The 27912-nt window shown below is 39.9% G+C and overlaps 1 protein-coding gene across 1 annotated transcript; it reads right to left on the minus strand.

Annotated features, from left to right (window-relative positions):
- Nucleotides 1–567: 567 nt before the first annotated feature.
- iqch (IQ motif containing H) lies at nucleotides 568–27907 on the minus strand. The gene is given in 22 exon segments (XM_043216534.1): nucleotides 568–980; nucleotides 2041–2149; nucleotides 2560–2621; nucleotides 2709–2834; nucleotides 4237–4407; nucleotides 11564–11850; nucleotides 11937–12057; nucleotides 16468–16566; nucleotides 16652–16924; nucleotides 18914–19092; nucleotides 19176–19259; nucleotides 19676–19742; nucleotides 21039–21202; nucleotides 21205–21589; nucleotides 22937–23053; nucleotides 23513–23604; nucleotides 24122–24236; nucleotides 26785–26904; nucleotides 26985–27060; nucleotides 27140–27242; nucleotides 27566–27686; nucleotides 27842–27907. Coding segments are annotated over 22 exon segments (3060 nt in total). The 5' UTR covers nucleotides 27893–27907; the 3' UTR covers nucleotides 568–842.
- Between the last annotated feature and the right edge of the window lie 5 nt (nucleotides 27908–27912).

The raw sequence follows: 27912 nt of genomic DNA on the forward strand, positions 1-27912 counted from the left end.
GTCAAGAATTATGTGAGAAACCATCAGGAGCCCTCATTTTACAGAACTGTAACCTTCCTGGAGTCTCCACAAGTGCAATGTGTCAGGTTCTCAGAGACAGTGTGTGTGTGTGTGTGTGTGTGTGTGTGTGTGTGTGTGTGTGTGTGTGTGTGTGACAGAGAGAGACCCTGGACCACAAAACAGGTTATAAGTAGCATGGGTATTTTTAGTAGTAATAGCCAACAATACATTATGGGTCAAAATTATACATTTGTTTTTTATGCCAAAAATATTAAGTAAAAATTATTGTTCATAAAGATATTGACTTTTCTACCATAAAGTAGTTGTTTAGTAATATGTACTGGTAAGAACTTGAGTCGGACAACTTATATATATTCAAAAGATTGGATATATTAGGCTTTTTTTTTTAATAATATATTAGGATTTATTTACTATTATTTATATGTTAGTCAGTCTACATAAATTGAACCCATACCTGGAGCCAATTTTGTTAATTTTTTTTGTTTATTTGTTTATTTGTCAGCCACATGTAACTGAATACAGTTGGATACAATAACTACATATTAGTCTTTTAATATTGAAAAGTATTTTTATTTAATAAAACAATCTCCTGAATCCACCAAAACTGTATGTATAACTTTTATTGAAGGCTTTTTTGAAATAACTTACAACAGATTCACTTATTATATGGATGTTGCTACTGTTTATAAGCTGTGTGCATTGTAATTGTACATTATAATTATCTGTTAACAACTATCAAAAGTTATTATTTTTTGAATGATTATAATGAAGTATAACTGAATGTGTAAATGCTATTGTATGATACTCTATAAGCATGTTGACTAAATTAGGGTTGATCTGTGAGGTTTATGAGATGATAACTGTACGCTCTCAGCTGCAGTAATCTCCTTTTCTTCTTGAGATGTGGTTTGGTTTTGTATGGTCATGCCCAGGACTTCCTCAATGTCCTTGATAAGGTCCTTATAAAAGCAAACAATTGCAGACATTCAGTCAGTATATGTCTGACTACAGGATCCTAACCTCTAGCTACTAAACAGTGAATAAGAATTTCTCTATAAAATTAAGTAACATTGTGTTGAATGAAGCTATTCAGCAAGTGTCAATGAATCTACAGTTCAATCACAGTATCCACCATTGTCTAAAGAGTTCCACATTTGAATGACTTCAGCTGAGGATAATATAGAGAGAGATAAAGCCTTGACTTTAATAAATGAATGCCTTGTGTATTGTAAATGTTAAAATGTTATTATGACACACAATTGACGTTTTCTCGAAACGCGTGCTCAGGTATGGTAAGTCTCAGCACAACTTTGTTAAAATATGCTGGTAATAATAAACTTTAGTTATAATATTAACAATAATTTATTTAGAATAGCATATTTAGAAAAGATTGCAACAAAACGTTCTGTGCAAACTGGAAGCTAACAAAACATTTTTTTCATTGAACATTTAATTTCATTGAATGGCCCAGGCTACTCATCGTTTATATATTAAGGTGTGTGCTGCCAATTATTATCAAAAATATCAATGTGAATCCATTTGAAACTTTCATTTGAGATTATTAAAATAACAACCTTGAACGCTGTGAAGGCTGAAGTTTATTATTACTGGCATTACATTAAGTTTTGTAGAGCCTTTTGCAGCAAGTGGTGGAGTAGTGAACTTGATGCAATTCCTCTGTGTTTGAAAAGAAGCATAATAACCATTGTTATATGGTTAAATGCAGAATCATTCCTGACAGAAGGTACCAAACTGTATTAATATGCATTAATGTGCATATATTAAGTATTATTATGCACTGTTTAAAGTACTAATATGTAGAATTTAGGGGTTCTTAAATAAGGTTCTTATGTATGGTACCTTATGGGTGACTCCTTCGTACCAAAGTGTAATTTGTAGATGCATGATCTGAATGTAAAACAAATTAATAGATTTTTTTCCTATGACTAATGTATTGTGAAAAACCTAGCATTAGCAGGTCTTTCAAGAGTGGGTTAAGATAATACGGCATTCGCATACCTTAAAATTGTTTGTTCCTTGCATGTTTGGAGCTGATATTTCCTGATGAATGATTGACAGGTTGCGAGCAAAGGTCAGCAGAGCTCCCTGGAGATCCTCCGAGATTGTTCTGTTAACGACACACAGAAACAAACGAGCTTACTAATGATCCCCCAGAACCATCATCAGAGAAAAACAAAAAAACAATCACCTTGTTTGGCTGTGGGGCTGTAAGGAGCTTAATGAGAACTCTCAGCCTTAAAGAGTGTGCTATTCTTCAGGGAGAAATGAGGAAGGAAAGCAGGGCTTCAATGGGATAGGTATAGGATTTATGTGATGAATGCCTTTAATTCGACTTGGCAGTATTTTGTGCGCTGCCACATTTCGGGTTGAGGTATTCACTACATAATGTTTAATCTGCTCTTGGGAGTGTGCTCAAGGTCTAGATATATCTCTAATGGTAATGGGGACAGAGGAAGGGAAAACAGAGCCGGAGAAAAATAAGGGTAATGCGTCTGCCGGCTTCTTGTGGGAACTCACAGTATGCCAAGGCTTCTTCGATCTCTGCTGTCATGGAGGGCGAACACAGTGCCTTGCTTTGCCTGAAACGCATATAAAATGTATCGAAACGCTTGCTCTGCAATCAAAGAACTCCAGTTGTATTATAGGAAAACAAGCAAAGGTTTTACCTTGACATCATAACCTATGCCCTGCGCTTTGCACATCAGAAAAAATGTGCTGTAATACACCAAAGAAAGATTGGTGTGAAGAAGTCGGGTGCACATCACTGCAAAGCGATTGGTCACTGAGGTTCGCTGCGGAGAGAACACACACACACACACACACACACACTGTTGCTAAAAATTTGACCAGTACATCTAAATGATAAATTGACCTCTCGGGAACTGCAATAACATCCAAGCCAGAAACAAATAGAAGGGTTTCAAAAGCCCACACGGAGAAATATTAGACATTAGTCTCATAGTCATATAGGGCACTGGGGAGAAAGAGTCCTGTGTTATTAGGTTATGCCGCTGCAGAAAACAGATTCTCTCTAAAACTGAACGATGCTCACAGACACGGAGGATAAAAGATGTGTCTAAAAGAACGCCACAGGAGCGGATTAGTTAAGAGTGGCAGGACTCGCAGGACTCGTAGCGGGCATGAGGCATATTCTCAGTGACAGATATGTAGCGGAGGGTAAAGCCCTTGCACAGTGTGCGGGCATGAGTAATTCTCTTCTATGGAACTCTGTTTTCAACTGTCAAACACACTATCCTCAAACAACAATAAAAGCTTTTCCTGCAGGGTTTTAATTGTGTTTGTAATATTCTGGGCCTGAATGATGGCCAAAGTCGGAGCCATTAAGACAGGCAGGAGGGAGCGGGGCGATATAAACACATACAAACTAAATGAATGTTTGATAAAATAATACAAGTCGCAGATTAACAAGCGTAAACTCCGGTTTGCCGCTAATAAAGGAGTCTATTGTTTAGGGGCTGGCATCAGGTTGATGAGGTGCTCAGGCATGCATACACATGCATAATGAATATGGTATGCATTATTTATGGGCTGATTATTTAGGCTCATCTATCAAAATGATAATGAATTCAGCTTCTTCTAAACACCAATCAGGTCGGAAGCGTAATTACAGTGTTTAGTTGTATTTAACCAAAATAAAACAACAAAGCTTAGCTAGATCAATCTTTATGGATGCCGTGATTTATCTGGATAATATTCAGCAGAGGACTTTTATTGCTCTCTGGTCCGGTCTCAGGGAACACATTCAGGATAATGGCATTCTTGTGCTTTAAGAAGCTAAAAGAATCCCAAACAGTTCAGAGCATAACCTTTAAAGCAGTGTTTTTCACCCAAAATGTAAAGTTCTGACATCATTTACTCACCCTCTGGACCTGTATGACTTTGTTTTAAGAAGATAATTATAGCAAAATGTCCAACCTGCTCTTTTCCATTCATTAAAATTGAATGTGACCACAAATTGTTGCATGGACTTCTTTTATAATGATTTTGACAACCCATGGTCCCCATCCACTTTATTGCGTTAAAATAAAATGAGGGGGAATCCATGACAGAATTTACATATTTGATCTCTTTAAGGCTGTTACAGAACTATTATAAAATAAAGACTTGAATGTGTTTTAATACCCTATGTCTTGAAAGAGAGTGGATATTTTAACTGAATTCACAGATTCTTACAGCTTTGGTCTTTCCTCTAGCATGGCGTACAGAAGGCCTCACATCTCTGACTGGAAGTGGAACCTCTAGTTTACTGGTGCGGCAGTCCAGCGTCCCCCGCGTCATCATGAGCATCAGCTGGGTCATGGCCAACTGGTTACTGTAGCCCAGGTCAAGATCAATAGCCCATACCTAAATACAAACCGGTGCACACAGACATAAGTCAGCAGATACAACACATCAATCAAAATATCCATGTTCTTATTTTTAGCCAACAATAACAGGAATTTTAAAACAGACAGTTGGATTTCAAAACTGTATTTGCAGAAAAACGGCGCTCAGCAGACACTGTGTGTGTGCATGAGAGAAAAAGAGAGAGAGTAGCATACTGTGTCTAAAGCCCAACTGGAGACTCACTTCACATCTGTATGGTTAATGGCATCATTATAAGGATATTAAGGGGTCAGGCCCAGTCGTGGCCTTATGCTTAAACAGGGCTAATTTTCCCTGATAATAATCTAATAGCTATGCCCTCTCTTCAAAAAGCGGCAAATAAATCACCAGTGAAGGAGTTGTTAATAACTAAGTGGCAGTTGGCTGACTCTCCTGTCGTCCCTATTTGTCAACCTAAACGCTGCTGCCAGGGAATGCAAATGGTGGCCCGGCTGCTGAAATCACTTTATGATCACAGTTTCGTGCTCAACGTTCACATGCTGAAATACAGTGAACCGAATCATTTATTTATACTGGCTTAATTTCAGCTGCAAACACTAATTACTTTCAGCATATAAAAACTATTAAAAAGATAGAGACTAAAGGATTATTCATTGTTTTAGTCTGTGCTTGTATCCAGGAAATATATTCCTCTGTTGTAACTAATATGAATGATGTTAGGTCCTCCAGATTTACTTGGTTTAAGGAATAGTTCACCCCAAATTTTTTATTTGCTGAAATACTCACCCCCAGATCATCCGAAATGTATATGTGTTTGTTTCTTCATCGGAAAAGATTCAAATAAATTTATCAGTGAATGGGTGCCGGAAGGAGAGAATGAGAACGAGAGTTCAAATGTTTTAGTAATCCACATGACTCCTGTCTATTAAATAACAAGTAAAAAGGTGTCCATAATCCATAATAATGCTTTGTCCAGTGAAAGGTCCATCGCCTGTTTTAGACTGTTGAAGACTCATATTCAAGCTAGAAGCAACAGTTTAAAGTTACAAATGGCTTGAATGTTTTATTATAAACACACAGCTTTCACTTTGCAATATATCAACTGATGAATTGGAACCATGTGGATAACTTGTGGATTATGTGTACTTACATACTTGTTTGGTCTCTAACTCTCATGGCATCCTTTACCTGCAAACGTTCTTCGATGGCCTGAAGATATGTAGATTTTCAGCAAATTTCCATTGTTGGGTGAACTATTCTTTTCATTAAAAATGTGACTTTCCAAAAAAACTAAAAACTAAGCAACTAAAAAAAGAAATTCCTTTTGGAAATAAGCTCTTTGAAAAACAGGACTCCAGGCTTACAGGAAGACCTCAATATAGAGAGCCGAATTCAGCCAGCAGTGCCTCCTGCTCATAGTTAATACCTGTGCTTGTGGGATAGGTGGGACCATTTAGCCAGACTGTAGAATCAGCCAAGCCTGCTTCATTGTCAACCTTAACAAAGGCGCTTGATATATACGCCTAGATTGTACCTGTCTTTTATAGCCCCTTCACTTTCATTAAAAACTGCAATCTTGCAGCTGAGCCTCCCTTCGCACACAATGTGAAGCAAGCCTGCAAGGGCAAACACATGCGACCCACCTCTCCCCCACACATACAAAAAATACAGACTGCTTTTAGCAACAGGTTTGAATGTAAATTGATGTTTAAATAGAGACAGGTTAGCACTAGTCTGGCAGATCTGTCTGCCTCTTTGGCAGGAAAGATGGGACAGTAATGTTTGGATTTATCCGTCTGAATTCCTTTTGTCGCTTTTAATTGTGTGTGCAGTTTATTCTCCGTAAGACACGCTGAATAAAACCCATCCCGCGCCTCTGTGAATCCACAATGTTGTCACGGTCGTGTGGTAAGCACGAGAGCACACAACAAGATTAAATGAAAATAAAAGGGTTTAATTCCAAAATGGCAAAATAAAGGATATACAGGCAGGCAGGCAGGCAGGCAGGCAGGTCGAACAGGCAGGCAGGCAGGCAGGATAAACACAGGTAAAGACATTCGGTAAGGACCTCGACGCCGCCCAAACAGAACTGAAAAGACAGGACTTAAATACACTGGGTAATTAACTAAATTAACACGACACAGCTGCAGACAATAATACAATTAACACAGAGGGAAGGCAGGGCACAGGGAGCACATGGCAGAAACGAAAACATAAACAAAGAGTCCAGAGACGTGACATTACCCCCCCCTCCCGGAAGGTGCGTCCTCGCACCTAAAGGGTAGCATCAAATGAAAACAAATAAAACCAAAATGACTAGGATTTGGGGATACCGGGTCTTGGGAGGAGGTTCTGGTGGAGGACGGATCCCAGGAGGGGCAGGCAGAAGGCAGAAGGGTCCAAGGAGGAGTAGATGGAGGGAGGAGCCAGGAAGGAGACAGGAGGAGTCCGGAGCAGGAGGAGATCCAGAGCCCAGCTATGGTGGTCCAAGGTGGAGCCGACGGAGGAGGCGCGCCATGGAGGAGGAGCAGCCATCGACTCCTGGGGCCGACCGACGGCGGCGGAGCAGGTGGAGGAGGAGACTGAGGTGGAGACGGAGAGCCGAAGAGCCAGGGGTGACGCCGAGGCGCTGGAGGTCAAGGCGACGCCGCAGGCTTCGGCGACTGACACGGAGACGGGGGGGCGGGAAGGACGCGGCGGAGCCAGAGCGACTGAGGACTGAGGTGAAGCCGGAGGGAAGGAGGAGCCTGACAGAGCCGGTGGGATGGAGGGACGAGGCGAAGCCGGAGGAGAGGAATCCCGAGGCGACGGATGGTCGACGACAGACCAAGGCGGAGCCGGAGGGACGATGGAGCCTGGTGGAGCTGGTGGACTGACGGACCACGGTGTAGAGGAGGGAGCTAGGAGCCCAGGGGGAGCCGACGGGTCTACGAGCCGAGGAGGAGTCTGGGTCTCGGAGGCAGGACGGTGAGGCGAGGGATCCTTCAACCTCGACGGCGATGGAGACCGGCAGACCCGTGGCGAGCTCCAGATGGTTTGCTGAGGATGAGCGCAGGGGCTGCTGGGATCCATCAACGTGGTGTGGCATGGGTGGGAGGGTGGGAAAACTTGAGGCGGCACTGGAGGAGCGCGCGGGCGCGGGCACAGGAACGGGACGGAGCGCACGTGGCGCGGGCACTGAACGGACTGAGCGCGACGCGGCGCGGGCACTGAACGGGACGGAGCGCACGTGGCGCGGGGCACTGAACGGGACGGAGCGCACGCGGGCGCCGGGCACTGAACGGGACGGAGGCGCACGTGGCGCGGGCACTGGAACGGGACGGAGCGCACGTGGCGCGGGCACAGGAACGGGACAGAACGCACGTGGCGCGGGCACTGAACGGGACAGAGCGCACGCGGCGCGGGCACTGGAACGGGGCGGCTGGGCGGAACCAGCGAGCTAACGGGACGGCTGGGCGGAACCAGCGGGCTAACGGGACGGCTGGGCGGAACCAGCGGGCTAACGGGACGGCTGGGCGGAACCAGCGGGCTTACTGGGTAGCTGAACGGGAACAGGAACTCAGGATACAGGGAGGTGCCCAGTCTAAATCCAAGTCTACATCATCCAGCTCCCTTTGCAGATCCAGCAGCCCCAGGTGGATGATCAGCTCATCCTCAGCCGATGTGTAGTGGGCGGAGCTCCATTCCGCGCTCTCCTCGCAGTCGGCTGTCTCCACCGCGGGAGCCCTCCGTTGCTGGCTCGCGCACCTGGTCTGACGTATACGGCTCGGGTCCTGTTACGCTCCACGACTCTGTCGTTCTCTCTGGCGATGGGTCCGTGGTCGCGCTTGACTCCGCCCCCGTGTCAGCGGTGGGCTCAGGCTGGGGCTCGACCATGCGGTGAAGGGATGGGCTAGGCTCTGGATCTGGAGTGGGGCTGGTGTCGTTGTCCTCAGGCGCAACCATCATGGTTGATTTGCAGGACACCAGCACCCACTCGACGTATGCGGCGAGGCTCTCTCGAGGACCGCTCCCGGACAGCTGCGCTTGGCTGGAGGTGTTAAGTCCGCGGAAATAGATTTCGAGCAGAGAGCAGTCCGGGTAGCGGGAGTCGTTGGCCAGTTCGAGGAATAGTTCGGTGTAGTCCTCGAGAGAGCAATCCCCCTGCTCCAGCAGGCGGATGAGGAAGTTCGGGTCTTTAAACTGGGCAAACATGGCAAAAAACAAAAAATAAGGGGGAAAATACGCCGCTATTTACTTTTTTTATAGGTCCGAGCGTTCTGTCACGGTTGTGTGGTAAGCACGAGAGCACACAACAAGATTAAATGAAAATAAAAGGGTTTAATTCCAAAATGGCAAAATAAAGGATATACAGACAGGCAGGCAGGCAGGCAGGTCGAACAGGCAGGCAGGCAGGCAGGATAAACACAGGTAAAGACATTCGGTAGGACCTTGACGCTCGGCCCAACAGAACTGAAAAGACAGGACTTAAATACACTGGGTAATTAACTAAATTAACACGACACAGCTGCAGACAATAATACAATTAACACAGAGGAAGGCAGGGCACAGGGAGCACATGGCAGAAACGAAAACATAAACAAAGAGTCCAGAGACGTGACAAATGTAGAGAATCCTGGTGCTATTCAATCAGAATAATGTATGAATTACTTTCATTTGCAGGAATAAAAGCTATTCTATCAAGAGACTATGTGAGATTCAAGTGTGAATTTTTTTGTTTCTGTGGAAGAGTACATTCCAGCTCAATGCGTAATTTATCTAAAAAGCTGCCGTTCTCTGACTTCCAAAGTCAATCATCTATTTTAAAATCACAGCATGCCAACTGAGTCAATGATTAAAACAGCAGCATGTGACAATCATTTGAAAATATATCCGTTCTATAGCATTTCACCATTTCAGAATGATAAATAGCATAATGTGCATATAGAGCTGTAAAATCAACCGCTGACTCAATGGGGCTTAAGACTTTCACTGTGTTAAGTAAATGTCATAAGCTATTTTTCAGAGGAGTAACATCTCATGCATTTCAAGAACATACACACACGATTACAATACAAACAAAAGCTTTAGCTTACACCAAAAGGTCAGTTCATCCCCGCAAAGGGGGCCATGATACATTAAGGACAACTGAGAAGAGGTTTTCTGTATGCAATAGTGACAGATGTAGGGAATACAATGGGAGTGTGTTCTGCCACCCTCTAGTGGTAGTGGGAATCGCTAAAAGAACAATGTGACGAGACACATTTCCATCTTAGTCCTGCCAGCAGGGATCACTGATAAAAATCACAGTCTAATTAATTATGCATCATGTTGCCTAGTTATATAATCACTTCTTTGCTCACTTATCATTTGCACTATGTACAACATTTCCACAGGGGATATTCGCATTCCATGACTTAATAAACAGACCTAAATTTAGAAACTCAAGTTTTGAGAAATGGCTAAATCAATAACTAACACACAGCGAGGTCAGTGAGGTCAAATCCATACCATTTTTTTCTACATTAGACTCAAATTTATTTCAATGCCTCTCCTCCTTTTTCCCCTGCAGAGATTTCTCAGTTGTCATGTCCTTTGGCAGAGACGCAAAGCAAATAGTCTGAAATACAAGGAATGCTAGTTAACCTCCTACTGTTAGGGGTGGCTCTGCACTGTAAAAATGTATTTAGGTAACCTTAAAATGAGCTTCAAGTCTAAATTAACATCTAAATCAACTGTTACTACATTATCTTATGCTGTCAAAATGATTAGAAACAAAACTCTCTTTAGATAAAAGTAGTATCTTAATGCAGTTTTTACAGAAATAAAATAAAAAAATTAAGAACACATCTCACAAATAACTAAGCCAAAAAGAACATCGACAGTAATGTGTGAGCAAAAGCATTACAGTGTTCAATCTGTCTTGACAGTGACCAAGAACCCCAACGTCTGAGGAAAAGACACTCCAGCCTGACCTCCTGTCTGACACTACTACATAGCAGGGGTGTTGTAAGGTCAGGGGGCAAGGCCTTAAAAAGGGAATTAGTTTATTGACACAATAAGACCTGACAGTTTATTAGATAGCCTTTTGGCACATTAGCCCCTGGCCATTCTCATCTGTACAGCTCTTAAGGGGAACCTATAGCAATGTCCTATAACATCTCAATAAGAGCCTCGAACCAATAGATTGAACTTTCACACTATCTATATTCTAAGGTGAGAACTTACGCTCTGACAGAACAGCGCCCCATGTCAGATCCCATCTTACTCTCAACAGCTTCTTAACATGGCAGGTTCTGATTTCATAGAGCTGTAAAACACACCACTGACATTTAAGGGTCAATTTGTTTCTGAGAGAGCTTGTTTGATAAAAGATAGATAGAGCTGAGTGCTTCCATTGTTACTGGAGCTCAAATGGTAGAGCTTGGTGCTAGATTGTGGGTTTGATTCCCAGAAAACACTGCTGATAAAAACATATACCTTGCGTATAAGTTGCATAGGAAAAAAGTACCTGACAAATGTCTAAATGTTACCATTATGTTATGTTTATCAAATTGTTATCGATTCTAGCGCAGTGTTCTGCCTAATTTCATACCTATAAATGTATTGGAATGTATTGCATAATGTTACATATATTCATATTTAAATGTACATTAAGTGCCTACTATATGGCGTTTCATATCTTTAAAGCAAATCATGAATAAAAATAAATAAAAATATATATAAAAAAATACAATACATATACATTTTATAATATAAAATATTGCATTTATCTTATCAGAAACACAGTAAAATAGTATTGTGAAATATTATTACAATATTATTACATATCTTATATCTTTTATATATATTTCTATATAATATATTATATTATATTATATTTTACATTTTTTCCTTATATCTTATATATATTTTAAAGTGCATGTTAAACACGATTTGGCACTCAAAAACATTTTGTATTATCAATGTTAATAAGAGTTATGCTCATTAAAATGATAGAATATAAAAGAATATTAATTTAAGTAACATTTTTTGTAATAGGCTTCACTGGCACTGATCAATTTAATGCATCCTTACTGACTACAAATATTCTTACTCTAAATCTCACTGACCCCAAACTTTTGAACGGTAGTGTAAAAATAAAGTGTTTTTATGGAAGCGTTTTAAAGTCTGAGTACTGAACTGGCTCTCTGACCTGCTGCTCCAGGTTGCTGGGATCCAGAAAGGTGACTAGATCTAGGGAGATGTGGCCCATGATGGAGCGCTGCTGACAGGCCTGACCCACACGAGAGCAAATGGAGTGCAGGACATCAGGGCAGATGGAGGTCTGAGGTACGGTGCAGCCCACCACTTCCAACCCACTGGGCCCACGCAGTTGATCTCCACAGGACAGCATGCAAACATCTCCTCCCGGCTCCACCAGAAGATCCACCGTCAGACATGTCACACTATCTGAAGGCGGGAAGGCTTCTATAACTCCACCTTTGGACGGAGATGGATACAAAGAGTACCAAGGAAGATCCGACCAGTAATTGGTTAGAGGTACTATCAACACTAGTTAAAGCTACCTTCCCTAAGGAAGTCTTCTAAGAAACGGCTCCATGTGGCATAGCAGGATGTGTTGGCGGGATGTGCATAGGTAGCCAGAAGATGAGGAACCTCCTCTAAGAATTTGATCACCACCGATTCCTGCAAAATGACAGATAAAAGCAAAGCCAGGCATAACGAAAATTCTCTTAGCTCCATAGAGCAGCCTAAATAAAACTAATATCTTGACTTTTAAGCTATAAAAGCAATTTCTAAAGTGTCTAGGCCTGATGTAAAAAAAAACGTATAGCACTACATAGTGTCGATACCCTTGATGAAGCAGTAACTACTGAAGTGTGTCTTAATTTGACATGCCTTACAAAAGCACAGAAGGTGGTTGTGTATGGGGGTGGTGGTAGCTGTTGATTGACAGCCCATTGCCACGACATCACAGTAGTCTAATAGCTTTAACTGAAGGCAATAGTAACTGCACCTGTCCCCAATAACATCTGACACATGCTGGCAGATAAATACCCATGCAAGCCAATCGATCAGCAGATCAATCAGGGTCTGTTTCTCATCAATACAGGCCTTGTTTCTGTAACTAGAAAACACCATAATGGCTTTGACACTTAATTATGTTGTTAATTGCAATGTTTGACTTCCTGTGAGTGCCTCTTAAAACCTGTAGGTTAGTAAGAGAAAGAATTTCACCTTAAGGACCTCTCAAAGCAGAGAAGAATGGACAGAGCACTTATGGATTGCACATAAGTGCATAGTTTGTGCTTACAACCGCAATGAGATGTATAGAAAACAGTTTCTAACTAAGCAGAACATAAAAGGGGAAAGAATCTTTTTGGTGTGCAACTATTCAATAAAAGGCCCTTTTTTTATTTAAGCGCATTTAACAAGTCAATAGGTCCTGTTTTACAACCTTGAGAAGTGCAGGTTATGCTCAAGAAGATGCAGGGATGAATCAATTTTTGATCTCCATAAAGTCTTTATCCTTTTCAAGTGCATTTATAATGTTCAAACAAAACTGACATCACCAAGGAAGTTGTCTCAAAACGGGGAGATACGATGCTGTTGATATTCAAGTCATGAAACAGTCATCATCATATTCAAGTACCAGAAGAGCCAGGGTCAATCGCTGCGCAGTGATTTCACCCCCGACACAAGCCATAAAGCACACAATGGTGCGGCAAAAAGTGTAAGGAAACGGCCTTCGTTCCCCGCGAAAGAGCAGGCGCGCTCTGAGAATTTGCCAATGCACTTCACACGAAACAGCGGGGAGGGAAGGAAAGCGAGAGGGAATAATTTTTGCCATTCTTTATTTGGACTTAAACTGCGAGCTGTACTGTGAGAGAGGATTCAGGCCTTGCTTGGCTTCCACATAAAGATGAGCTATTTGAAAATAGATAAATAAAACAGACGTCTCCTGTGTGCTTTGATTGCTGTTTGATCTCTACATTAAGAAGAGTGACATTGCAGTCACGAGCATAGTCAACATCATACCTCCTAAGAGGGATATTGAGCTTTTTTTTTTAACTTTCTTTAAAAGCATAGTACGCCCTAAAACAAATATTCTGCCATCTTCATGCCTTTGGAACACAAAGGTAGATATTTTGGAAAATGTCTCAGTGGGGTTTTTTTTCATGCAGCAAAACACCCCATTACATTTCTTTTTTTATTCAGGTAGTTCACCTGAAAACAAATAGTCTGCCATCCTCATCTTTTTGTTGAAAAATAAATCCAAAAGTATATATTTAGAAAAATATTAGTTTATACAATAAAACCATACAGTAAAAATCAGGCCCAGTGCACTTTTTATATAGACAGAAACAGCCATAGACCTTTATGATATACCTTTTTTTATACATCAGATATTACCAACATATTTCTTATACATCAGACATACCAACAAATCCTGCACAAACATAAAGTGGAGATATCAGGTAAATCGACATTTTGAATGGGTTTGAGAATAAAGCCTATTTATAATATGGATCTATTTGCGGATTACTTCGCAAATGCAACATTAACCAAAGAGGAACACAGAAAGTGTCGTTACATTCAAAATCTAATAAAATAAACGTGGTACAACACGTAATCCCACATGCATTGAATAAAATAAGTAGCAGACAATCTGTCTATCTGTTGATGCTATTAGTATAATGCTCCCTCGTGTCTAATGACCCGTGTGCTGGCAGAACGTGCATGTTTGTAATGTGTAAAGTGTAGCGTGTTCGAGTCCACCCAGCCGTTGAATAGAGTGAGATCCGCATGTCTTTAACCGACTCCTTTAACCCCTCTGAATAGCTGTGAGGCTCGCCTCAGGCTGAAACACCCCTCGGGTGTGGGCCTCCCAAACACATTGCAAAGAATCACACAGTCTTTTTTTTTTTACACTGCCTCTAGGTCTGTTTTCACACTTATCTCTTTAGCTGTTCCTCTATAGGACCACATGGGTTCTGGTATTCTTCTCCCTGCATTAATAGAGGCTCTTTGTACAATCAATAATTAAACAATGTGCACGTAGTAAATAGGGTAAATAGCGGGGGAGCTCAACATAGGCCTGGACCTGACAGAGGGAAATTAAAGGTTGCATTACAGTGAAAGACGGCTCCCTAGAGAGGCAAAACAGCATTTAAACTTCTATGACTTACAACTAAAGCCAAACGTAAAACTTAAGCGAAGCCTCTGAGCACTGATAATTGCAGTCTGATAATTACAAAATCATTATAATATTTTTTCTCAAAGGATAGTGGCCTACAAATGCACGTTTAAAAAAATTTAATTGCAAATAGACGTCATACATACTAATGTTTTGTACTTAAAGAACAAAAGGCAATATTTAGCATTTATTACCCGCTGCAATTAAAACACAAGGCTGATATATGTGCTCTAGAATATTTCCGCATTTGTTGTTGAATTTATTAGCTTAGAGTAATAAAGATAAAACGCAATAAACATATCATCGAGCAGATAAATAAAACAAATGGCATTCAAATACGCAACCACAAACAGAACCGCAAGCAAGGGCCGTGCAGAAAGGCAAAATTACCGTTAAAAGAGTGAATACAGATCTGTAGAAAATGAATGACATGCTGAAATAACCTCTGTGCTCTCCATTCTGTTAGCAGAGCTTGCCATTGATTAAAAAGGTTGAAGAGGTAGAATAAAGGCCCGTACTGGCTTCCATATGGCCCAGAAGCCCTAAGGGTGCAGGCCAGCTCATCAGGCCCCAGCTCCCTTTCCTCTCACTGGGACCCCAGCTGGTGAAGAGCCCCCCATTTAAAGCTCCTTCACTGCCATCACCATAATGGAGCTTGGCTGGGCCTCAACCGCTACCTCTGTAATTAACAGCACCAATGCCACCACAATTACAGCCCCAGATTCCTCTCTCGGCCTCAGTGTGAATTAGGGACTGAGCTAATAGCTTGGAGGTAGGACACGAGGCCTCCTCTTGCCCCCGGGATAGAAGGCTACAATAAGAGCCTGGAATAAAAAAAGCAAGGTCTGAATTTGCACACAGCACAGCGTATGATGATAACCCGTAATTAGCTTACACAAAGCTCACGGTGTAATAGCAAAACACGGTATTTAAATCAAGGGCCAAATTGTAAGCATATGATGCAGGAGAGGGTTATGAACACGATTACAGGCGGATAAAACCGATGTGGTTTTAAAGCACACGACACGAGTGTTGAATACATCACATTTGAATTAGAATACATAAATATGCTACAATTCAAATGACTCATTATTAATTTGCCATGAATTTGAGTCATAAGCACTCTCTAGACAAATCACGATGATGGCATCAAAGTTTGGCCTTGGTCAGTAATGACAGGCTTGTCATTGAGACAAGGGTGCATTTTGTACAGAATGTGAATATAAAAACCAGGCAAAGCGGAAATTCTAATGAACAGGGCTTGTGACTGAAGTGTAGCTGCATTTGCAAAATAAAAGAACTGGCACATTTCATTTCACATTTAAAAACAAGCCACTTGATACTTCAGAATTGCTACTGTTGCACAACAGGCACTCATTAACGCAGACTGTGCATTTGAAAGGTGTAACTTCACTAAGAACATATCAGAACTAATTTTGTCAACAGATTTATTTTATTTGTTTAAAAATCTAAATCTGACTTATGTCCCACAGCCTTACCAAAAGCTTCTGTTTTACAAAATGTTTAGTAATATCACCATTGTAAAGTTTTATTAAGCATTATGGTATTTTAGAACTGAAATAGTTTCACTTTAATTCATTTGCATCTAAATAGTTAAACCAAAATTTAAACAAAAGCATATTAAATAAAAGATTTGGTAAATAAAAACAAATAAAACAGTATAAAATAACAACATGAATAAAAAATAATTAAAATGTGTCTTTTCTACAATAAGATCAAATAAAAAAACAAACAGACATAAATATTTAAAGATGATAGATTTAAAACTAAAACAGTCCTACCTTTACTTGAGACTGTAATGTTCTCCACTGTTCGGGCCCCGTAGCGGCTGAACTCCTGCTGTGCCCATGGGCGGCATTTTAGGTGGCATGCGTCACAATAGGCCGTTCCCGTCCACCCACTTCACTATCTATCTTGAAGAGCCATCGCTGGACATCCATGTGTTCTGTCATCAGCCGGGCCAGACCTTCGTGAAGCTGGAACATATGAATCATATCCCATTATTTTTCTACATCGAATGTGTTTCAAATGAGGTATTTAACAGATGACTGGCACACAGACCTGCTCCAGGGTGTATATATCCCACTTTCTTGGAGGCATGTCGACACCTGCGCTACTGAAGATCCTCTTTCCCCCGGATTTAGTGCTGTATAGCTGGGTCACCGCAGGCTCTGTGCCCAGAAGTGGAACTTCTAGCTCATCTGCCACAGCCAGGTCATCAATACAGGTGACACCGCCAATAATGTAGGCCTGCTTGCCCTGGATCAAATTCTTGATGCGCTGTAGCGTTCGAGGACTGTACTTCAGGAGCGAAGCTAGACACATGTTTCGGGTCTGAAAGAGGAATACAACGTTTTGTGCATTAATGGTCAATTTGAAGAGCAAAAAGCTGGAGAATTAATGCTGTTGTTGTGTTTCGTAACCTAATAAGCTCTAATAAAGAGAATACATAACAGAAATTAATTTTTATTATGCATATTTCCCCCCCAAAGGTGAAATCTCAGCGGTCTTTGTGTACGTAAATAACTGTCCTTTCCACTCCAGCTCTAAGGTCTTACCCCTCCCTTTGTCTATGGGTGTAATTTATGAACGAGCGCAAACACATTGGGCCCATTACGTGCAGCCGGAGGGGTCGTGACCTCTCCTGTACTCCAACACGTTAAATTGATAAAGGAGAGTCAGGGGAGGGCCGTACACCTCTGCAGCCTCTTGTCTTTACTATGTGCTTAGTGATGGGCTCCGTGGGGAAAGCACTAATTACTCCACATCTGTATGTTTGATCCAAGCAGAATTGTCCCGTCTGTCATTGGCACGGCACGCTGGCAGCAACGGCTAACAGAGATTTATCCTGCTGACACGTCTGGCAGAGTTTACACACGGAGAGGAATCGACAGGGAAGAGGCTGCGCGTGCCGCTCATACGCTGAGCGGCAATAAATAACGGAGGCGCGTTGCTTGCACGTGCAGTCAGTTATGCCTACAATAATGCAAGAAACAATTATGTACATGCCGTAAAAACAACTCTACTTCCTTGCAAAATATATACTTCAAAGAATAGTTTATATTTGTGTTGTATGTTTCTATTCACCACTTGAATTAGAGTTGTAAGAAAAGTAAATGAATAGAATTGAAGATCTGTTTCAGGTTTATATATCTAACAATGTGTAAAAAAAAGTAAATATTATACATAAATATCATAAATAATAAGTTAATATTACAAATGAAATAAAATAAAGCCAATTATTTAATTCTGCAATTTGCATTTATAATAACATGAGTAATATTTTTGCTGATCAATTATGAAAAATTTCAATAAGTTTGAATTTAACTTAACATCTGTTTGAGGTTTATACATCCAATTAGTAGAAAAAGATAGACTTGTAAATATTACAAATAGAAAATGTTTTTAAATAATTTCTATTTTTATTTTAATTTTTATTATTTTATTAAAGCCAATTATTTAATTCTGCAAACATTCTTCATTTATAATATCACAAGTAACATACGCTATAAGGGTTTATACATAAAATACTATAATATAATAATACTATAGTATTATTATAATAAATATATAATACAGCAACATTAGAATCATTATAGTTTGGTCCCTGATATCAAAAAGGGGTATATGTGACCACAAATCCAGCCATAAGGGTAATTTTCTTTTTATTTATACAACTTTTGAAAGCTGAATAAACAAGCAGTTTAGTTTGTTAGGATAGGATATACAACTATTTGAAAATCTATAATCTGAGGGTGCAAAAAAAAGTCTAAATATTGAGACAATTGCCTGTAAAATTGTCCAAATGAAATTCTTAGAATTGCATATTACTATTATTAAAAATAAGTTTTGATATATTTGCTGTAGGACATTGCTACAAATATACGCATGCTATTTATGACTGACCTTGTGATCCAGGGTGACATATAATGACAACGTTTATGTTTAGAGTTAAATATTTAAACAAAAAACGCTTATTTATCTTCTACGCCTTTCTCCTCTTTCCTAGCTTGCTTCCTAATCTGTCTAATATACTTACAATTGTATATTCTGAATACTGTTGCTCTGTGACACTTGCTTTTGAATTTCTGCTAAATGAGTAAATGTAAAAGTACAGATCCTTGCACTGAAACCTAATCAATTAAGGCAGATCTATGCAGAGTAGTAAATCTAAAGGTCACCTCTGCCGCCCTCTACAGGTAAGAAATAAATCAAATTCTTCTATGTTAAACTCTTGTGCACCAGTATATTTCAGAAATCACTTTGAGGGGAGACAAAGGGTATCAACGTCTACTGTAGATGTGTGTATGTGGTGCACCATACCGAAAAATACTCCAGCGTTTCTGGCACGAGGATAGTGAAGCGTTTGGCACAGTGGGACTCAGGCGCAGAAGCGTCACCCAGCTCAATGGCAGTCTGCAGGCCCAGCAGGCGAGTGTAATACTGGAGAACATCCTCACCCAGGCGCACCGGAGACACATAGATGACCTCAACATTCTCATCTATATGTAACACAAACAGTACCGTATTTGCTCTGTGTCTGCTGTCCATCCAGTTTTGATCATGTCATGCTTCACACCCTTACCTCTGATATCACAGAGTCTGCCCATCTGGGTATTCTGGAGAACATCAAACCCCTTGAGATTGAGCCGCTGGTGTTGGGAATATCCTATTAAATAAATCAAAAAATGAGATTGAAATATTTTAACAAGAAATTCAAGACTCTATTCCAAGTCGGTAAAGCCCAACAACTATAGACTGCTATAAACTAATCGCTATAATGAAATGATTAAATGCATGCAAACTAACAGAGCGAGGCAATAAAAACAATAGGGTTCAACTTCTTAATTATCTGAGCTCACACAGGCCTCTCCTCAGCCACCCCCAGTGCAAAAATCACACTCCATCTGCTGGTGATTACAATTCACACTCATCATCATCCCCAATAGCCAGAGCGGGTCTCTAAGACAAGTTTTTGGTGAATCAATTTTCGGTGTTTTCTGCAGGTGCACTCAAATACATGTATTTTTTCTCTTTACGATATTATGTGACCAGAAGCCATCACAGCAGATGGAAAGGAATTACCCAATGATGGAATGTGGATGATCGTCCTTTTGGTGGAGGTGATGTGTTTCCAGTTGGCTGCCAGACTCTGTGAATCACAGACAGCAGAGAATAAAAGCGAGTAAAAGTGATGGGTGACAGACAGCACCCAGCAGCACATGGATTTATCATGTTGTCGGCCCACCGATGGCAGCAAAGGGAGGAAATTATGCTTGTCTTTCTCCCTGGGTCTCATGGAGACAAACCAAGCATAAATCACATTAATTAAATCAGCTAAGTGCATACTTAGAAACATCTTCCCTCTATTAATTCAATTAGCAGGCTACATGAAGCTTTCTGCCAGGGGAAGATTAAGGCTTAATTAAAAGGATGTGAGTGTTTAAAGGGTGGAAACATACACAAGCTTGTGTCTGTTCTCACAGTGAGTGACGGTGAGGATAAATGAACATGTGGGCACTAATTAAGAGACATGCTAGTTTCATAAAGATGTTACAGGAATGACAGCACAGATGAAACATCTGTTCTGACAAATAAAAACTTAATCTAAACGTGAGCAACTCTGCACTGACAGTCCAATTCTTTCCTGGGCTATATTGATAAATATATTTACTAAACAGGTGTGATTTCACAGTTTTTTGTTAAACAGATTATTGCAACATCTTATGAGCGGAACACACCGTGTCATGATCTGCCATTCAAAAGATGCGAACAATGACAGCTTCAGCCGTGGTCACATGGTCATTCTAAGAAAATTACTTTTTAATGAATGCTATAATAAGTCCTGAATGAATCTTTGTTTTAAAGATTCATTTAATTTTAACATAATATAACACATCTGCATAACGGACGTCCCAAATCTGATGCCTGCCTCGTATCCTATTTTGAACTTGAAGGCAATGGCAAAAAAAAAAGTTGAATGAAGGATTCACGAACAAAGACTGGTTGAAAAATAATTGAATGACTCACTAACAAAGACAGTCCTTGTGTACTTCCCTATTATATAGCAGCTGGAAAACAGTGCGTAAAAGGGTAGCATATCAAAAATAACTACATAACTGTACACAAAAAGCACCAAAAGAACCTATTTTTACCACTAAAGCTCTGAAGTGTGAATCCAGTGAACACTATACTATCCGCAAGGCCATGGGAGAGGAGTCGGTGACACAAAATAATAGATGTAGTATTAGTTTATAATGAACAAATTATTACTATAAATCATATTTTTCACATGTTGTGTAGTTTGTTTCTCCTCTAATTTACACACAATGCACACAAGTTAAAACAACGAAAATTAAACTGTTAAGACAATGCACTTGGAAGACTGCTCAACAAATCAGATTCAAAGACCAGAACTAACTGTTATATAAATGTGTATTTTATTCACCTCTGCCCTGATGCGGTAGTTTTCCAGTTGGCGGATACGCGAGGCCTGTAGACTCTTCTTCAAATGGCCCAGTTTGGCATGTTTCAGCAGAGATATGGCAATAACTTGTGCCGCCCATTTGGGCCTGAGTTGGAGCAGGTAGGCGGTACGGGCAGAGTAACGCCCCAGCAGGTCTGGATGCACACAGCCGCTGCGTGTGATGCCTCGATGCATTTGTAGCGCTGGCCAGGCTGACACATCAGGTCCCATACCTCATCTCTGTTCTCCAGCACCGAGAGCAGCTTCTCCACATGGACGCGCCGGCCCCTGCCGTCTCTCCAGTTGAGCTCACCGCTCTGCACGCACGCTGCCAGACGCTCCCCACACACCCGCGCCAGTGGCACTGCGAAGTCTAATAGCATCCGCTGCAGCTGGTCCAAAGCCTCTACCATTGCAGCCCAGTAGAGACAGTATTGCTTTTTAAACCTACAGTAGTCAGAATCTTTTGAGTCAATCTGACCCTTAGCTATGGTGAAAGGATATTTGCTGACAGCAGCTGGCAATGGAATGCTCTATAAAAGAGAGATATGCATATGAGAAATGCTTATGATAATCAGGGTTCCCAAACTTTGGTTAACTTCATGTTCAATACCCTCAATACATATAATACCTTTTTAATAATATTTTATCTATCAGCTTTTACATTTATCCACATATATTTTTATATTAACCTCAGGACATTATTTACTTTAATAAATGCCATTTTTTTAAACCTTAGTAAATGTATACATCATATTTTATGTCAACTTCTTAAAATTTATTAATAAATTCAATTTACACCAGGGCTGTTATCAAACTGATTTACATTGCACAATTACAACTGCATTATTGTTATGAGATTAATATTTGTAATGCAATTTTGAATATACAAAATAGAAATATCTTGAAACTGTATTTTCCAGGCATCACTTTTCAGTCTATTTTTGCAATATTTAGTGGTGTGTGTGTGTGTGTATAATATCGAGGTACCATCATAGCAGTTTTGTGCACAAGTGAACATCATGGTAACGTAAACACAAAACAAATCAAAACGGAAAACATTTAATGTAACGCATAGAATACGTGTAACTAACGTAAATCAATCAAGCTTAATATGCATAGGCCACCAATTGTTGGCGAAAAAACATAGTAGTGGACCAAAGGGAATAATATGGATTTTTTTTACAAGAAAACCTTTTGCACAAAAGAATTTCAAGGACTTTCAAGGACCTGTATCTGTGTATGATTATTTTCAAAAACTTCTAGGGCCTTGAAAAACTTTTTTAGATTCACAAACTTTCAAAGATTTCAAGGACCCTTGGGAACCCTGGATAACAAAGGCAAAAGACTGTTTAAGATTTAAAATCAGTTTTAGTGTCCAGCATTCTTAAAAATTCTATTTTGTGTTCCCTAGAAGATAAGAAATCATAATGGAGTGATGTGAGTAAATGGAGTGATGTTATGTGAACTACCCCTCAAATAGTATTTAAGGGGGTAGTCCATTATTTTTGACTGTATTAGTAAAATATAAATAAACAAACTAATGTACTTATGTACTAATGTATAAGAAATGTACTTAAAGCAAATAGGAAATAAGTGTAAAAAGCTTTCATATTTTGAAATAAGTCATAAATACAAAAGGCCACTGGATTATGGAGGATGACTATCTCAAATCATTACTTGTACCTGCTATAGAGCTATACCTGACACATTTAACATGATGCCAGGGTAAAGCTCACTTTACACAGAAAAGGAAAACTGATTATCAGTCAAATTTAAAGCTCTTGAGACCAGATTATTCCAAAATGTTACCTCAGTAAGCAGAAAACACTATATATCATCGTCATATATAAATGTATGTCAGTATAAATAAAAAATACCCGCAAGTTAAGTGGGGTGAGTCGGGCTATCCCACGATTCAGTACTCCACTGTCAGAGCTCGCAGAAGCAGCTGAAGGAGGGGGGGTGCATGGTCCTGGATGCTGAACTCTCAGTTTCTGATCTTCCAATAGCCATTTCATCTCTACTCACGTCCATCTCCAGTTTTAAAGCCCTTTCTGGCTCCTCTACAATCACATAAGAAGTACATACTACAGTTGAAGACCATAAACCATGAGAAAACCATATAAAAATATATGTAATATTTGTGTAGTTATTTTTATATTTATATTTGATTGACATTTTGTATCAGGAGTGTACCATTTTAGACTGTATTAATAATTATTTATGATATTGCAATATTTTAAAAAGTACTAAATTCAGTATATGCTTGACACACAGATATCACAGACAGCATAAACTTATCTGCTGAAAATGAAGTGAAAAATGAAATTAAAGCTTTTGGGATTCAAAACACAGCAAAAACTGAATTTGTGGATACACACAAATTGACTTTCTAACTTTAAATGTAGGCAAAGTGTGTAATGACATTGTGGAAATAGGCTGACCTGTCTTACTTTGGACACTGTCCTCTCTCTGAGCACATGGACAGCTTTGGGCTGTACTGGGGTTTGAACTAAAGAGAGGTCAGCTGCTGAGGGTAGCAGCCCTGAAATGCAGAAATAAATAAATACAAACTTACAATCTGCAGAGAGGATTTATACACAAATAAATACATCATATTACTCATGAACACAAAAATGAACCCTTTTTTTTTTTTTTACCAAAGTAACATTAAGTGAAAGTAAAGACTTTCATAAGGTTCCAAAACATTTATATTTCAAATGTGATTCCTTTCTTTTCATTTCTAATCATGCAAAAAGCCTCAACAAAAATATTAAGCTGCACAACTGTTATAACAATGAATATTAAATATTTCTTGAGCACTGGATTAATGACTGCTAAAAATAGCTATTACACAAATAAAAAATTAAAACACATTAAAATAGAAGGACGTGGTTTTGCATCGTAAAATTTCACAGTGCTATTGTTTTTCTGTATTTTTCAGCCTTGGTGTACATAAGAACCTGTCAAAACCATTCAACAATCTTATAAACTTTTCAACGGTTGTCTATATAATGCATAAAGAAATACTGTATCAGTTGTAGAGAAAAAGAGGCTTATACCTGCATTTATGTCTCTACATTCGGGTGGGGGTTTAGGGTGTAGGTGTTTAGGCAGACCATCACGTGTTGTAGTCAGACTCAAAGTTGGGCCAGTAACCAACCTATGAGTCCCGACCTAGAACAACCAAGGTAAATAAATGTTCTGCTTTTGTTACGTAGTTGCACACTATACTCTTTCTAACTACTATTGTATATCAAGTAGGAATATAGTTATTTTAAAGAGCTGCTTGACTCTAAAAATGCTTGTTTAAAATGTTGTCATTTATTTCGCTGTACTTCATAACGTTCCTAATTTTAGATTCACATCTACTGTAGCATTGAAATCTCAGTTTGATGTGAAAGAAAAACATGGTCACCATTAATTAACATGAAAAACGTTATTTGCGTTTTTGGGAGAACCATTTTTTTAAGATTGAACTAGGTAATGGGGCTTTCTTAAAAAAGCAATAAACCATTGTCTAAACATCGAGGAATCACTGAGCCCTGAATGATAGCTCTGTAGTCAAAGGTCAGAGGTATTGGAAGTGACAGAACAAAGGTTATTAACCTACTGCCCCATCTCACTGGGCCAAAAATACCTGCCTGCAGGCTCTAAAGCCACCATTTACCCTGTACTAGAAGAAGAGAGAGAGGGAATATACTTCGCTCAATAACTTGCTCACGGAGAATGCTATTAGCTTCGGGTCACTGATCAGATTTTTCCCTCCAAACAAAACTTTGTTGTAAAAGGCCGGGAGACGACTATCCATTAATCAGGCTGGTGGCAGCTTGTAGATGTCAAGAAATATGGTTTCTCTTTCTCTCGGTTCTGTTGGCTGTACGAACCACAAGTGCGTACACATTTGCGAGAGAGAGCGCGGTGATGTTGTGTGATTACAACCAACAGATTTTCCGCATTCATTAAAACAAAGCTGGAGCTAAAATACAGGCAGTTAATGACATTGTAAACTGGCCAATAAGCCCCCTTCCCTGAAGCAATCAATCACATGCTGGCAATGCTTTCTGGATACTTTGAGCACGGCTCGGTTTATTTGTCTCGCACCTTCTCTCAAGCGAACAGCTGCTTGAAATCTTCTAGAATTAAATTCCATCAGAGCAATGCCTAAAATGTTCGTACCACCTCATTATCATGTAATAGTTCATAAATCGAATAAAACTGTCGTGCTCCACATTCCACAATAAAAAAGGATGTAATGCAATGATTAGGACTTTCGTGGTAGTCATATAGCGACTAATATAACTCACCATTAATTTTTACAGTCATTTTCATTAGAACAAGCACCAAATCTCACTCCCAAAGACAAAAAGGCCAATAAAAACACGTTATCTACAGAAAATTTATAGTCGATTAAAGGCAAGATGGATAAATCACAAGCTGAATGCACAAAACACGAAAACACCACGAGCAGGATGTGCAATAATCATAGCAAACAAAACAGCATCAAAGAACGAGGTCGGTCATTTGCTCAATGCGTATAAACGTATAATGGAGAGCACACTGCAAGTTTGTCAAGTTGTGGGCACATGCCAGACAGAGCCCTTCTGTACTCTCCTCATCCTGCTGTTCCGGATCCTCCCCCTGATGTTCTCTGGCCTGTTTGTTGTCACACCACTGAGCTCCCTGACAAACCACGAGCACCGGCCAGGTGTTTGGAAAGGTTTGGAGGCTCGCAGCTGTTTAAGCGGTACAAGGGGACATTTAAAAGAAAAAAACCAGTGGGAGCTCCTTCAAAGACTCAGCGGAGAACTAGCCGACAGCACAGAGGTATTGACGCAGCAGGCAGAGAGCCAGCGAGTGCCAGTTGGGTAAGCCACGGCTGTCTTATTGGCATGCGGGAACAGGTACCAGTGCCTGTCCTGAGACAGCTGTAAAGCAGCAGCCCATACAACTGCAATCAGGCGGTGGCCGTCCTCCGAAGAATGCTGATGTGCCGCAATCTGCGTCTGTCTGCTTTCGGCAGCCAAGTCTCATACCTTCTTCTCAACAACATGACAGCCTCCTCACGAGTGACAGACAGAGGATGCAGGAGATAGAGGATGAACCGCAGTGGAAAGCAGAAGGGGGGGAAACAGAACACCACAACAAATGGTGACCTTTAGAAAGATTAATTTGTTTACCAACAGACAGATTTAGCTGTCAATGCCAAACCAGGTGACCTTCACATCCGCATCTCCCGTTTGAAAGCAAAGTGACTGGAGTCATCTATTATTACATGCCGGTCACGTCATTTCTTTTCATGAGGTTCATGTGACAGACGCTGGCGTTAAGGCAACAGTCAGAGCTGGCCACCATATAATCAACACTATCAATAAGCCTTAATCATAAACGCTTCTGGATTCTAATGCAGCCACAAGTGGAAAATAAAAAAATGAGTACACTATAGTATTAGAGGGACATTTAACACAAACATACACACACACAAAATACAATTAATTCATTATTTGCACACCCTCAGGTCATTCCAAACCTGTGTGGCTTTATTTCTTCTGTAGAACCTAACAGAAGATATTTTAAGAAATGTCTCATACAGTTATTTGGTGACCAACATTCTTCAAAATATTATGTGTTCTGCAAAATAAATCCTACAAGTTTGGATGGAACCACATGAGGGCGAGTACATGATGACAAAACAATAATGAAAGAATATGTTTCAGCAGCTCACATTGGCTCCAGTTGTCTTGTGCAGGTGAGGAAGTTGGATCCCATAATTTTGTTGCACAATCTCCTTGTTCTTTGGATGAAAGGGGTTATTCAGCAGACGCATGATGAACGCTGACTTGTGCTGTTAGGGAGATAGATTACAGACATAGATTACAGAATAAAAACTTTTTTGACTGAACTATAAACATGTAAAATGAAAACCTTTTCCCCTGGTGATGGACCAGGAACCTGGCATCTCAGAGGACGTGCATTTGGTATTGTTTCATATGTTGGCTGCCTACAAAAATGTTATGAAAAAATATGTTAGGGATAATGTGATTTTACGTAATCCAATTGACAGTTTTCTTTTTAAATACCATTTAACAAGCTTGGCTGGGACAGGCTTCTTTTCAGGCTCTTCAATACAGGGTAGAGTCAAAAACTGATTATTAATGGTTTTAGATGATCCTCTGCATGCCTCTGTAATTCAATTAACAAATATTTACAAGCATCATTCTTCCATCCTTCACATTGTATATATTTTCACTGCATAAATCTCTCTCTCTCTCTCTCTATATATATATATATATATATATATATATATATATATATATATATATATATATATATATATATATATATACATAACAAATGTTAACATATGTTAAGTACAAGTCTACAAAACTCAGATTTTGCAATTTCTTTACACTCTCTCTGCACAGAATTTTGTGCATTTAATTAATGCAGATCTCAGTTATCCAGAACTAATCAAGTTAAGTTGTCATAAAGTTGTCGTTATATACCCTTATTCCATGTTCTGTCCTGCTGATAGCTGCATCCAAAGCTTGAATGTCCAAAACTTCCCCATTCTCTTGCACAGTCAATCGAACAAGATTTTTTTAGTTGTCTTAAATCATCCTGCACCTAAAACACAATAAAAATCAAAAGAAAATACTTTTGCAAACGTAATTGTATCGCATTTACTTATATAACGCAATTAGCACAGTTTTAAAGGAATTAAAACTTCAACAGTTGCTGTCAAAGCTTCTTTTATATTATCTTGTACTTGAGCACATTACCTGTACTAAAATATGCCCAACTTCGTCCTTATTCTTAAGGACGTCGGCCATTTTTCTACTAAATAATTCAG

The sequence above is a fragment of the Puntigrus tetrazona genome, chromosome 18 (assembly GCF_018831695.1).
Source record: "Puntigrus tetrazona isolate hp1 chromosome 18, ASM1883169v1, whole genome shotgun sequence".
NCBI lineage: Eukaryota > Metazoa > Chordata > Actinopteri > Cypriniformes > Cyprinidae > Puntigrus > Puntigrus tetrazona.